The 14,813-nt window shown below is 39.2% G+C and overlaps 1 protein-coding gene across 1 annotated transcript in view; it reads right to left on the bottom strand.

Moving 5' to 3' along the window:
* DPP6 (dipeptidyl peptidase like 6) overlaps positions 1-14,813 on the bottom strand; it is a 1,272,214-nt gene that overhangs the window by 28,807 nt on the left and 1,228,594 nt on the right. Inside the window, exons 18-19 of the mRNA XM_053713807.1 lie at positions 13,171-13,269; positions 10,677-10,746 (exon numbers count right to left, since the gene is read on the bottom strand). Coding sequence (XP_053569782.1) covers positions 10,677-10,746; positions 13,171-13,269 — 169 coding nt within the window. The remainder of the gene's footprint in view (positions 1-10,676; positions 10,747-13,170; positions 13,270-14,813) is intronic.

The following is a 14,813-nucleotide window of genomic DNA, read 5'->3' as shown; positions in this document are numbered from 1 at the left end:
TTTAGTTCTGCTTCCTCCTGATGCCACAAAAACTATATAAAAAAAAACATAATTTATGCTTACCTGATAAATTTATTTCTCTTGTAGTGTATCCAGTCCACGGATCATCCATTACTTATGGGATATTAACTCCTCCCCAACAGGAAGTGCAAGAGGATTCACCCAGCAGAGCTGCTATATAGCTCCTCCCCTAACTGCCATTACCAGTCATTCGACCGAAAACATGCAGAGAAAGGAAAACCATAGGGTACAGTGGTGACTGTAGTTTAATGGAAAAATTACCTGCCTTAAAGTGACAGGGCGGGCCGTGGACTGGATACACTACAAGAGAAATAAATTTATCAGGTAAGCATAAATTATGTTTTCTCTTGTTAAGTGTATCCAGTCCACGGATCATCCATTACTTATGGGATACCAATACCAAAGCTAAAGTACACGGATGACGGGAGGGACAGGCAGGCTCTTTATACGGAAGGAACCACTGCCTGAAGAACCTTTCTCCCAAAAACAGCCTCCGAAGAAGCAAAAGTGTCAAATTTGTAAAATTTGGAAAAAGTATGAAGAGAAGACCAAGTTGCAGCCTTGCAAATCTGTTCAACAGAAGCCTCATTCTTAAAGGCCCAAGTGGAAGCCACAGCTCTAGTAGAATGTGCTGTAATTCTTTCAGGAGGCTGCTGTCCAGCAGTCTCATAGGCTAACCGTATTATGCTACGAAGCCAAAAGGAGAGAGAGGTAGCCGAAGCTTTTTGACCTCTCCTCTGACCAGAATAAACGACAAACAGGGAAGACGTTTGTCGAAAATCCTTAGTTGCCTGTAGATAAAATTTCAGGGCACGGACTACATTTAGATTGTGTAGCAGACGTTCCTTTTTCGAAGAAGGATTAGGACACAAAGATGTAACCACAATCTCTTGATTGATATTCCTGTTAGTGACCACCTTAGGTAGGAACCCAGGTTTAGTACGCAGAACTACCTTGTCTGAATGAAAAATAAGATAAGGAGAATCACAATGTAAGGCAGATAACTCAGAGACTCTTCGAGCCGAGGAAATCGCCATTAAAAACAGAACTTTCCAAGATAACAACTTGATATCAATGGAATGAAGGGGTTCAAACGGAACCCCCTGTAAAACATTAAGAACTAAGTTCAAACTCCATGGTGGAGCAACAGTTTTAAACACAGGCTTGATCCTAGCTAAAGCCTGACAAAAAACTTGAACGTCCGGAACTTCTGACAGACGTTTGTGTAAAAGAATGGACAGAGCTGAAGTCTGTCCCTTTAAGGAACTAGCGGATAAACCCTTTTCTAAACCTTCTTGTAGAAAAGACAATATCCTCGGAATCCTAACCTTACTCCATGAGTAACTCTTGGATTCGCACCAATATAAGTATTTGCGCCATATCTTATGGTAAATCTTTCTGGTAACAGGCTTCCTAGCCTGTATTAAGGTATCAATAAATGACTCAGAAAAACCACGTTTTGATAAAATCAAGCGTTCAATTTCCAAGCAGTCAGCTTCAGAGAAATTAGATTTTGATGTTTGAAGGGACCCTGGATCAGAAGGTCCTGTTTCAGAGGTAGCGACCAAGGTGGACAGGATGACATGTCCACTAGATCTGCATACCAAGTCCTGCGTGGCCATGCAGGCGTTATTAGAATCACTGATGCTCTCTCCTGTTTGATTCTGGCAATCAATCGAGGAAGCATCGGGAAGGGTGGAAACACATAAGCCATCCCGAAGGTCCAAGGTGCTGTCAAAGCATCTATCAGAACCGCTCCCGGATCCCTGGATCTGGACCCGTAACGAGGAAGCTTGGCGTTCTGTCGAGACGCCATGAGATCTATCTCTGGTTTGCCCCAACGTCGAAGTATTTGGGCAAAGACCTCCGGATGAAGTTCCCACTCCCCCGGATGAAAAGTCTGACGACTTAAGAAATCCGCCTCCCAGTTCTCCACTCCCGGGATGTGGATTGCTGACAGGTGGCAAGAGTGAGACTCTGCCCAGCGAATTATCTTTGATACTTCCATCATTGCTAGGGAGCTTCTTGTCCCTCCCTGATGGTTGATGTAAGCTACAGTCGTGATGTTGTCCGACTGAAACCTGATGAACCTCCGAGTTGTTAACTGGGGCCAAGCCAGAAGGGCATTGAGAACTGCTCTCAATTCCAGAATGTTTATTGGTAGGAGACTCTCCTCCTGATTCCATTGTCCCTGAGCCTTCAGAGAATTCCAGACAGCGCCCCAACCTAGTAGGCTGGCGTCTGTTGTTACAATTGTCCAGTCCGGCCTGCTGAATGGCATCCCCCTGGACAGATGTGGCCGAGAAAGCCACCATAGAAGAGAATTTCTGGTCTCTTGATCCAGATTCAGAGTAGGGGACAAGTCTGAGTAATCCCCATTCCACTGACTTAGCATGCACAATTGCAGCGGTCTGAGATGTAGACGTGCAAAGGGTACTATGTCCATTGCTGCTACCATTAAGCCGATCACCTCCATGCATTGAGCTACTGACGGGTGTTGAATGGAATGAAGGACACGGCATGCATTTTGAAGCTTTGTTAACCTGTCTTCTGTCAGGTAAATCTTCATTTCTACAGAATCTATAAGAGTCCCCAAGAAGGGAACTCTTGTGAGTGGAAAGAGAGAACTCTTCTTTTCGTTCACCTTCCATCCATGCGACCTTAGAAATGCCAGTACTAACTCTGTATGAGACTTGGCAGTTTGAAAGCTTGAAGCTTGTATCAGAATGTCGTCTAGGTACGGAGCTACCGCAATTCCTCGCGGTCTTAGTACCGCCAGAAGAGCACACAGAACCTTTGTGAAGATTCTCGGAGCCGTAGCCAATCCGAATGGAAGAGCTACAAACTGGTAATGCCTGTCTAGAAAGGCAAACCTTAGATACCGGTAATGATCTTTGTGAATCGGTATGTGAAGGTAAGCATCCTTTAAATCCACTGTGGTCATGTACTGACCCTTTTGGATCATGGGTAAAATTGTCCGAATAGTTTCCATTTTGAACGATGGAACTCTTAGGAATTTGTTTAGGATCTTTAAATCCAAGATTGGCCTGAAAGTTCCCTCTTTTTTGGGAACCACAAACAGATTTGAGTAAAACCCTTGTCCTTGTTCCGACCGCGGAACCGGATGGATCACTCCCATTAATAAAAGATCTTGTACGCAGCGTAGAAACGCCTCTTTCTTTATTTGGTTTGTTGACAACCTTGACAGATGAAATCTCCCTCTTGGGGGAGAGAATTTGAAGTCTAGAAGGTATCCCTGAGATATGATCTCTAACGCCCAGGGATCCTGAACATCTCTTGCCCAAGCCTGGGCGAAGAGAGAAAGTCTGCCCCCCACTAGATCCGTTCCCGGATCGGGGGCCCTCGATTCATGCTGTCTTAGGGGCAGCAGCAGGTTTCCTGGCCTGCTTGCCCTTGTTCCAGGACTGGTTAGGTCTCCAGCCTTGTCTGTAGCGAGCAACAGCTCCTTCCTGTTTTGGTGCAGAGGAAGTTGATGCTGCTCCTGCTTTGAAATTACGAAAGGAACGAAAATTAGACTGTCTAGCCTTAGGTTTGGCTCTGTCTTGAGGCAGGGCATGGCCTTTACCTCCTGTAATGTCAGCGATAATTTCTTTCAACCCGGGCCCGAATAAGGTCTGCCCTTTGAAAGGTATATTAAGCAATTTAGATTTAGAAGTAACGTCAGCTGACCAGGATTTTAGCCACAGTGCTCTGCGTGCCTGAATGGCGAATCCGGAATTCTTAGCCGTAAGTTTAGTTAAATGTACTACGGCATCTGAAATAAATGAGTTAGCTAACTTAAGGGCTTTAAGCTTGTGTGTAATCTCATCTAATGGAGCTGATTCAAGTGTCTCTTCCAGAGACTCAAACCAAAATGCTGCTGCAGCCGTGACAGGCGCAATGCATGCAAGAGGTTGCAATATAAAACCTTGTTGAACAAACATTTTCTTAAGGTAACCCTCTAACTTTTTATCCATTGGATCTGAAAAGGCACAGCTATCCTCCACCGGGATAGTGGTACGCTTAGCTAAAGTAGAAACTGCTCCCTCCACCTTAGGGACCGTTTGCCATAAGTCCCGTGTGGTGGCGTCTATTGGAAGCATCTTTCTAAATATCGGAGGGGGTGAGAACGGCACACCGGGTCTATCCCACTCCTTAGTAACAATTTCAGTAAGTCTCTTAGGTATAGGAAAAACGTCAGTACTCGCCGGTACCGCAAAATATTTATCCAACCTACACATTTTCTCTGGTATTGCAACTGTGTTACAATCATTCAGAGCCGCTAACACCTCCCCTAGTAATACACGGAGGTTTTCCAGCTTAAATTTAAAATTTGAAATATCTGAATCCAGTTTGTTTGGATCAGAACCGTCACCCGCAGAATGAAGCTCTCTGTCCTCATGTTCTGCAAATTGTGACGCAGTGTCTGACATGGCCCTAATATTATCAGCGCACTCTGTTCTCACCCCAGAGTGGTCACGCTTACCTCTTAGTTCTGGTAATTTAGCCAAAACTTCAGTCATAACAGTAGCCATATCCTGTAATGTGATTTGTAATGGCCGCCCAGATGTACTCGGCGCTACAATATCACGCACCTCCCGAGCGGGAGATGCAGGTACTGACACGTGAGGCGAGTTAGTCGGCATAACTCTCCCCTCGTTGTTTGGTGAAATATGTTCAATTTGTACAGATTGACTTTTATTTAAAGTAGCATCAATACAGTTAGTACATAAATTTCTATTGGGCTCCACTTTGGCTTTAGCACATATAGCACAGATATCTTCCTCTGAATCAGACATGTTTAACACACTAGCAAATAAACTAGCAACTTGGAAATACTTTTCAAGTAATTTACTATAATATGAAAACGTACTGTGCCTATAAGAAGCACAGAAAAAGTTATGACAGTTGAAAATTAATAAACTGAAAAGTTATAGCATCAAATCTTTGTAAAAAACACAATTTTAGCAAAGGATTGCTCCCATTAGCAAAGGATAACTAACCCTGATAGCAGAAAAAAAAAATAAAAATACAGAAATAAACGTTTTTTTTTATCACAGTCAACTACAATCTCACAGCTCTGCTGTGAGTGATTACCTCCCTCAAAACAAGTTTTGAAGACCCCTGAGTTCTGTAGAGATGAACCGGATCATGCAGGGAAGACAATAAACTTCTGACTGAATTTTTTGATGCGTAGCAAAAGCACCAAAAAAGGTCCCTCCCCCTCACACATAACAGTGAGAGAGATCAGTAAACTGTCATAAATTAAATAAATCGACTGCCAAGTGGAAAAAAATAGTGCCCAAAACATTTTTTCACCCAGTACCTCAGAAAATTAAACGATTTTACATGCCAGCAAAAAACGTTTAACATTAATAAATTGAGTGTTATTAAAAAGCCTGTTGCTAGTCCCTGCAAATTAGGCTAAAGTTTTATGCATACAGTATAATTCCAGTGAAGTGCCATTCCCCAGAATACTGAAGTGTAAAATATACATACATGACAGCCTGATACCAGTTGCTGCTACTGCATTTAAGGCTGAGTTTACATTATATCGGTATGGCAGAATTTTCTCATCAATTCCATTGTCAGAAAATAATAAGCTGCTACATACCTCTTTGCAGATGCCCGCTGTCCCCTGATCTGAAGTTTACCTCTCCTCAGATGGCCGAGAAACAGCAATATGATCTTAACTACTCCGGCTAAAATCATAGAAAAACTCAGGTAGATTCTTCTTCAAATTCTACCAGAGAAGGAATAACACACTCCGGTGCTATTATAAAATAACAAACTTTTGATTGAAGGTATGAAACTAAGTATAATCACCACAGTCCTCTCACACATCCTATCTATTCGTTGGGTGCAAGAGAATGACTGGTAATGGCAGTTAGGGGAGGAGCTATATAGCAGCTCTGCTGGGTGAATCCTCTTGCACTTCCTGTTGGGGAGGAGTTAATATCCCATAAGTAATGGATGATCCGTGGACTGGATACACTTAACAAGAGAAATGTAAGTTCTGTTTTTTTCCTGGGGCCACAAAAATTAGTGCTGAGGGCCACATGTTACTCATGAGCCAGTGTTTGGCCATCCCTAAATTAGAATATACCTTTAAAAGAGCAAGACAAATATAAGTAAACTATCTCTGTTAACCTGCATAGTTTTTTTAAAAAAAAAGCTTTCAGTACAATTTGCGTTCAGTACAATTATGTAGCTATTTCAATTAATTACTTGCAGGGCTGGCATTTGCATAAGGCAATAAAGGCAGCCGCCTTAAAGTGCCCCAGCAGGAGGGTGCAAACTTAGAGCAGCAGTATCTATTATTTTTTATTAATGTTTTTTACTAATAATACGCAACTATTTTTAATTTAGCACAGTAGTTACAAAGCGAGGCCCAAGGCTGGAGAGGAGGCTAGACTTAGAATAGCTTAAAGGTGGCTACCTATAAATAAAATTAAAAAATACACCATTGTGACATAATGCCTGTTAGCATTGCCAGACAGTCTCCAGAAGTGGGTGGGTCTGATATAACATACATGACATGCTGTATTGTGGCCATACTGTACTGTGTCTGAGCAGCCTAAAGGTGTTTGGGGAGGTATCGGATGATGACGAGTCATAAATCAGCCAGTTCGGACTATGCTTTAGTTTGTGTTTTTTTTTAGAGGGGCGGAGCTAACCGGCTTTGACATTTTCAGCCATGCCTGTGAGGAATGGAGAGTATGGAGACAGTGATTCTGTAACATCTGGTGTTCAATTCAGACAGTCATCAAGCAGTAACTAACAGGTCAGGAAAAGACGTCTGGTGGTCCCATATGATTTATTGCCAATTAATATCCTTGTTTTTCTGCAGTGCAGTAGTACTTGTGCAATGTGTGGAAAAATGTCCTGTTGCTGACACAATTTCAACCATTCATGAATAATTTTTTAGCAGGATATTTTTACATGAGTTGCACAAGTGCTACTATACTGTAGAAAATCTATTATCTATGAAGTGGGAGTAAATAAATAGTGAAAAAGATTTTGCGTAAGTGTAAATATCCCCACTCCTCTCTACCTGGGTTGCACATTCACTAGGACTTAAATCAGCACAAAATATAAGCTCTGTCACAAAAGAAATATCACAGGACAGGAATGTTACAGAAAATGTACCGGGTCTTATACTAAGTGGCATGCTCACTGCAGTGTTTTTATGACTGAGGAGCTGGGATTTAACCTACCAGTATATATATATATATATATATATATATATATATATATATATATATATATATATATATATATCAGTTATGGTGTGTGTGTGTCTAAAATCTGAGCCAGATGGCCCTACCTTCACCCCAGTGCCCAGCAGCAGCACATATTGTTATTTTGAGACAGTGTGTGGAAATATGTGTGCATTCTTGTGTCAGTATGTCTGTGTGTGTGTGTTTCTGTGTGTGTGTATGTGTATAAATATGTGTGCATGCTTGTGTCAGTATGTCTGTGTGTGTGTGTTTCTGTGTGTGTGTATGTGTATAAATATGTGTGCATGCTTGTGTCAGTATGTCTGTGTGTGTGTGTGTGTCTGTATGTGTGTATGTGTATAAATATGTGTGTGTATAAGTATGTATGTGTAAATATGTATGTGTGTGGGCAGGTAAATGTTGTTACCTGCTATGTTGTGCAGAGCCACCACTAGCTATTACACATTACTAGAACATTTTGTTAAGAACCAGTAATGACAGGGTATATTATATATTTTTTGTTGGGGGTGGGGGGCAGCAAAATGTGTCTATGCCTGTGTAGCCAAAAATCCTACCACCGGCCCCAACTACTTGTTGAATTTACCTGTCTGTGCCTCTTTGTTTTGCTCTAAGCACAAAGGAAACAGAAAATGCTAAAACCGATAAATTGCTATAAAACGTATTCAACTGCAGAAAATCACAATCCAGATAGCAAAAAATGTTTTATGATTGTGAGTATAGAATACAAGAAATAATCAGGCTACCATTGGCATTATTGATACATATTATATAAATGTTGTATCATCTATAAGTACATATACAACCACATAGGAATGAAATGACCTGGAATAGTACAGTCAATCTACATTTCCTATATTTGGATTTAGACATAATGTTGAATGTACATCAGTTTTTACACCTGCATGTAATTTGCCCCAATTCTTAATATAGATTTTAATCAATCATATCTACTGCATTAGGCAGCAGCTTTGGTGGAATGAGTAGGGAATTCAGCACCTGAACATTTGCTATTAATTTTATCTGGGAGATTCACATAAGATGTTATAAAAAAAATGGCCCAAAATGATATCAGTGTGAACACAACATAAAATAGGGCACAATAACTAGATTTATACAACACTGGCAACAGCTTGTGTATAGCAAGTAGTAACACTATTCAATCACTGCTCAGGAACCCGGGGGCTGTGTTTTAATCAGAGCTTTGAGGTGTTCAGTGAAGCAGCTTAAGAGAGCTGTGTTTCTATTTGAAACATTAGCCCTAGAATTGTCAGCGACATAGATTTACTATGCTACTATATCTTATAAACAGCATCGGCAAACATATAAAGAAAAGATGGGAACAATTTATACTTTGCTTTCAGGTTAGGACATTGTATTGCAAACTGTTTAAAGGGACACTGGAAAATGTATCATAACTGCATGGTTATATATTGAATAGAACATTAATGCTGCTTTTAAAATGAAACATAGTAATATAGAAAATAAAGATTTTACAGGATTCTAAATTTATTTAGTGAGATTTCTTAATCCCTAAAGGCTGCTTTTATTTTTATTATTATTATTATTATTATTATTATTATATAAATCACCAGCAGATAATGCTGTAGTGAACAATCGTGTTGAACAGTGATAGCACAGATTAGGTTATGTTGCATATCATTATACATGATAAAACTGATAAATAACAATATGTGTGTGTATGTATGTGTATATATATATAAAAACATGTAGAGATAGGTGCACTCCCACTAACAAGCTTCATATGCCAGGGTGCTAAGAGTAGTAGATAGAGCTGAAGGATGAAGCACTCTCGGGTCTTAACAAGTGTACAACACAATTTTATTTACAGTTAAATAAAATTGTGTTGTACACTTGATAAGACCCGAGAGTGCTTCGTCTTTCATCTCTCTCTCTCTCTCTCTCTCTCTCTCTCTCTCTCTCTCTCTCTCTCTCTCTCTCTCTCTCTCTCTCTCTCTCTCTCTCTCTCTCTCTCTCTCTCTCTCTCTATATATATATATATATATATATATATATATATATATATATATATAATTAAAAAAAAATTCACAGAAAAAGGTAACGGGATGCACAAGCAAGATGTCTTACTGTTGCATTATTTTATGCCCCAGTGTTAGAAATGACAGAGAATTTAATTTCCTGGTGCTCCAGGAAAAGGCCCCTGTAAGGCCAAATGTAGTAAAGAAACTCAAAGTTTTAATATTGAGGGGCTTGATTACCCCATTACCAGTCTTGTTCTTACTCACAGTTGTATCCATGCGTTGGATACCTGTATGTTTTTAAATTGTGGATACCAATAAATTTTTGAACATTTTATCCTGTCTACTTGGACGTGCTTTTTTCAAAAGTGCCTGGAACTTTGAGCTTCTTTTATATATATATATGTGTGTGTGCGCACGTATGTGTATATATATATATATATATATATATATATATATATATATATGTGTGTGTGTATGTATATATTTATATGTATGTGTATATATATATATATATATATATATATATATATATATATATATATATATATATATATATATATATATAAATAAATAAAAGTCCACCACAAATGCAATTACTGGATATAGTACAAGTGGTTTTAAACACATTTAATTAATAATGTGTAATAACTCCTTCCCTAAATGCACAACCAATCGGACCAAATTTCCACTGATACAAGTCAATTAATCCTTCAATGTAATGATTCACATATATCTCCCATACATACATATTTTACAAATGCTCAAGAATACATATGTATTTAAATGAATATCCCAGTGATCTATGTGTATATTGTGTATTTAATGTACAGTATAACTATGTAACACACACCATCTAGTACAAAGTCTCAACTATATCACTTAGCAAATGAAGTTTCTGACACTTTAGGTCACTATATTCACAAAGATAGAAGGATCTGTGTAGATCAGTGTTGCACAACCACTGCATAGCCCCTTCTATCTTTGTGAATTCCTTTTACAGAATTTTGGGACACTGTTAAACATTTTGTTCCCTACACATTGTGGCCTTTACTTTACACTGTATAAAATTAAATTTGAGTCCTGTTCTATGCAAAACTGTTCCTGAATACATTTATTGTGTGTGATAGTGAAAAACAGAAAACTCTGCATGTGGTAAAGGGTAATTAATTTGGCCGCTACATGCTTGCAATGATAAAAAAGCACAAAGAAACCCTTCATTCAAAAATGAGAGGCAAGTTGCACCCACATAACTATAGTACTTGCATGGTCACATTTGTTTTTGTGATGTTCACACTTCATAGACATTACATTGCGCATAAAATGCTATAATACATGGTTATAACACATCGTATAAAGTGGAAGTATGGAGAAAAGCTTTGTATACTAAGAGTAAATGTTTGTGTGCCATACTTACACAACAAGTAGTAGTGGATAATGTGCTGTTTCTGAGAATGTTGCTGGCTTTATAATCTGCATGGGCAAATCTAAGAGAAAAATAGATGTTAAGTTTGTTAAAAAATTTGATACATACAGTGATCCAAGCCAAACAAATATCATCAATGCACTGTTTGGCTGGTTAACATCAAATTCAATAGAGAATCATTAAGTGAGACAACACTTCTAAATTGAATTGTTATTTGATCTATTGGTCTATCTGTAAACTTGCTGTTCATTAAGATTAACAACACAAGAGACATGTTTCAAGTTGACTATTAACATCACACTAAAAACAGAGTCCATTTAAAGAAGACAAAATTCCATTAAGTTTTACCTTTCTTTTAATAGAGTCAATGATTTTGAGCAGTTAAGCTTATACCATCTAAATCTAAGTTTGTAATGAACCAAGTCTTGGGTGGCATGTACATTAGAAAAATGTACATTACATTTGCCAATACGCTATATTTTATCTCCAATCATTCGCTATATTTAGCAAGGTAAACAGTAAGTGAACGTGCACCCTCAACATGAGAGGAGTTTGGAAAACCAACATAGACTGTTATATAGACAACATTACAGTTATGATGATGAGCTAAGACAATCAACAAGAGTCCCACTACTTGAAGTCAGTTCTGAAAGTCAAACAAGAACAGTAAAAATAATAAACCCCCCATTATTTACAGCAAGTTCTGAAAGTCAAACAGGCAAGTTTAATACGGACAGTGAATTGCTTCTGCATGCAGTGAGTTCAGTCATATGATAGTCAAGTACGTGTACGTTATGTACACTTTATTCAGAGCCCCTGCATACTACAGACTGTGCCCATGATCATATGATAGTCAAGTACGTGTATGTTATATACACATTATTCAGAGCCCCTGCATACTACAGGCTGTGCCCATGATCATATGATAGTCATGTACGTGTATGTTATGTACACATTATTCAGAGCACCTGCATACTACAGGCTGTACCCATGATCATATGATAGTCAAGTACGTGTATGTTATGTACACTTTATTCAGAGCCCCTGCATACTATAGACTGTGCCCATGATCATATGATAGTCAAGTACGTGTATGTTATGTACACGTTATTCAGAGCCCCTGCATACTACAGGCTGTGCCCATGATCATATGATAGTCAAGTATGTGTATGTTATGTACACATTATTCAGAGCCCCTGCATACTACAGGCTGTACCCATGATCATATGATAGTCATGTACGTGTATGTTATGTACACTTTATTCAGAGCCCCTGCATACTACAGGCTGTGCCCATGATCATATGATAGTCATGTACGTGTATGTTATGTACACTTTATTCAGAGCCCCTGCATACTACAGGCTGTGCCCATGATCATATGATAGTCAAGTACGTGTATGTTATATACACTTTATTCAGAGCCACTGCATACTACAGGCTGTGCCCATGATCATATGATAGTCAAGTACGTGTATGTTATGTACACATTATTCAGAGCCCCTGCATACTACAGGCTGTGCCCATGATCATATGATAGTCAAGTACGTGTATGTTATATACACTTTATTCAGAGCCCCTGCATACTACAGACTGTGCCCATGATCATATGATAGTCATGTACGTGTATGTTATGTACACATTATTCAGAGCCCCTGCATACTACAGGCTGTGCCCATGATCATATGATAGTCATGTACGTGTATGTTATGTACACATTATTCAGAGCCCCTGCATACTACAGGCTGTGCCCATGATCATATGATAGTCATGTACGTGTATGTTATGTACACATTATTCAGAGCCCCTGCATACTACAGGCTGTACCCATGATCATATGATAGTCAAGTACGTTTATGTTATGTACACTTTATTCAGAGCCCCTGCATACTACAGGCTGTGCCCATGATCATATGATAGTCAAGTACGTGTATGTTATGTACACATTATTCAGAGCCCCTGCATACTACAGGCTGTGCCCATGATCATATGATAGTCAAGTACGTGTATGTTATATACACTTTATTCAGAGCCCGTGCATACTACAGGCTGTGCCCATGATCATATGATAGTCAAGTACGTGTATGTTATATACACATTATTCAGAGCCCCTGCATACTACAGACTGTGCCCATGATCATATGATAGTCAAGTACGTGTATGTTATATACACATTATTCAGAGCCCCTGCATACTACAGGCTGTGCCCATGATCATATGATAGTCAAGTACGTGTATGTTATATACACATTATTCAGAGCCCCTGCATACTATAGGCTGTGCCCATGATCATATAATAGTCAAGTACGTGTATGTTATGTACACTTTATTCAGAGCCCCTGCATACTCGGGGGTCAGCTTCAAAGTTTTCTAAAATGAGCCAATCTGAAGAGTAAATATAAACAATATCAAACTAATTCATTTTACTACATATCTTTAATCATTTATAGTAACAAATTCCTTTATAAATGTACATGAGTTTACTTACTATAGTCTTCTATTTTGACTTCCGTAAATTCAATCTTGGGCATCTGTCTTACATCCATTGCCAGTTTGATGTTGGTATTTTTCTCTAGTTCAGTTACAACTGGAATAAAACATACATGAGTACAGATTAATATGGTATTAAAAAAAAAACGTAATTACAAAACACAATTTTGCCATATGCACCTGTATTCAGATAGTGGCTGTTTGACCTGACAAGTGATACATTCCCTGTTACTTTCCAGTGCTGTTGTAGACTTGGCTACAGGTAGTGTCCTAAATCTGCATATAATGCATGAAAATGGGCTATGGACACCTATAAAAGCCTGTGTATAGGGGTAGTGAGACTTTATGAGAGTGCTCCTAAACTGGCACAAATCATTAAAAGAAAATACCCTTTTAAAATGTAAAAAAAAAAAAAAAAGTAAAAACATGGACACATCAACTGGTAATAAAGTAGATGGCTTTATAAATAATAATGGTTCAATTAAAATACAAAAGAGGAAAGTGCAACCGCAACTCTCATGAACATTATTTATTAAACAAATAGCACTTGATAAACTGACACTCACAAATTAAAACATAGAAATAGCATATAGCATCGCTGATTACCAATAAACAGTCTGCCACCAATCGTTCTGAGTACCCAGCAAAATTGTTTCAAATATTTGTCGAAGAAGCAACAGCCGGCATACAGGCAAAATGTATGGTGGCTTCTTGACTTCTACAAGCCACCATACATCTTCCTTACTGGGCTCCTTATTTCCCCCCCTTCTTCCAAAATCTCCACCCCCAATCTCTGTATAACAGTCAGCAACTCCATCATTACCCCTTCCCCGCATGCCCGATGCCTTGGGGTTACACTTGACTCAGATCTTTCTTTCACTCCTCACATTCAGTCCTTGGCTAAATCCTGCTGCTTCCACCTTAAAAACATCTCTAAAATTAGACATTTCCTTAAACAAGACACAACTAAGATTTTAATCCACTCTCTCATCCTTTCCCACCTCGATTACTGCAACTCTGTCCTCTGGTCTCCCCAGCTGCTGCCTAGCTCCTTTACAATCCATAATGAATGCCTCTGCCAGGCTCATCTTCCTTAAACTTTGCTCTTCATCTGCTGCACCTCTCTGCCAATCTCTTCACTGGCTTCCTCTTGCCTCCAGGATTAAACACAAAATGTTCACTCTGACATACAAAGCCTGCAACTTCACTTCTCCCCCCTATATCTCAGACCTTGTCTCCAGATACTCTCCCTTCTGCCCCCTTCACTCTGCTCATGACCTCTTACTCTCCTCCTCTCTTGTTACCTCCTCACACTCCCATTTACAGGACTTCTCCAGACTGGCTCCCATCTTGTGAAACTCTCTGCCTCGCTCCACAAGACTCTCTTCTAGTTTTAAAAGCTTCAAGTGCTCCCTAAAGACTCTACTGTTCAGGGATGCATACAACCTACATTAACCTTTCTTTATACCAGTTCCTCGCCTACATTGCTATCCCCTTGAACCCCCTTAGTATGTAAGCCTAAGAGCCATGCTGTTTGTAGATCACCTTCTTTAGAGCTGACTACAAAAGTGCGACTCTTGGCAGGGCCCTCTACCCGTCTGATCCCTATAAATGTTTCCTTGTATTCCGACTATGTTTATA

This window comes from Bombina bombina, chromosome 5, assembly GCF_027579735.1.
Source record: "Bombina bombina isolate aBomBom1 chromosome 5, aBomBom1.pri, whole genome shotgun sequence".
Lineage (NCBI taxonomy): Eukaryota > Metazoa > Chordata > Amphibia > Anura > Bombinatoridae > Bombina > Bombina bombina.
The sequence above is the reverse complement of the archived record's forward strand: the minus strand, read 5'-3'. Positions and strand labels throughout refer to the sequence as shown.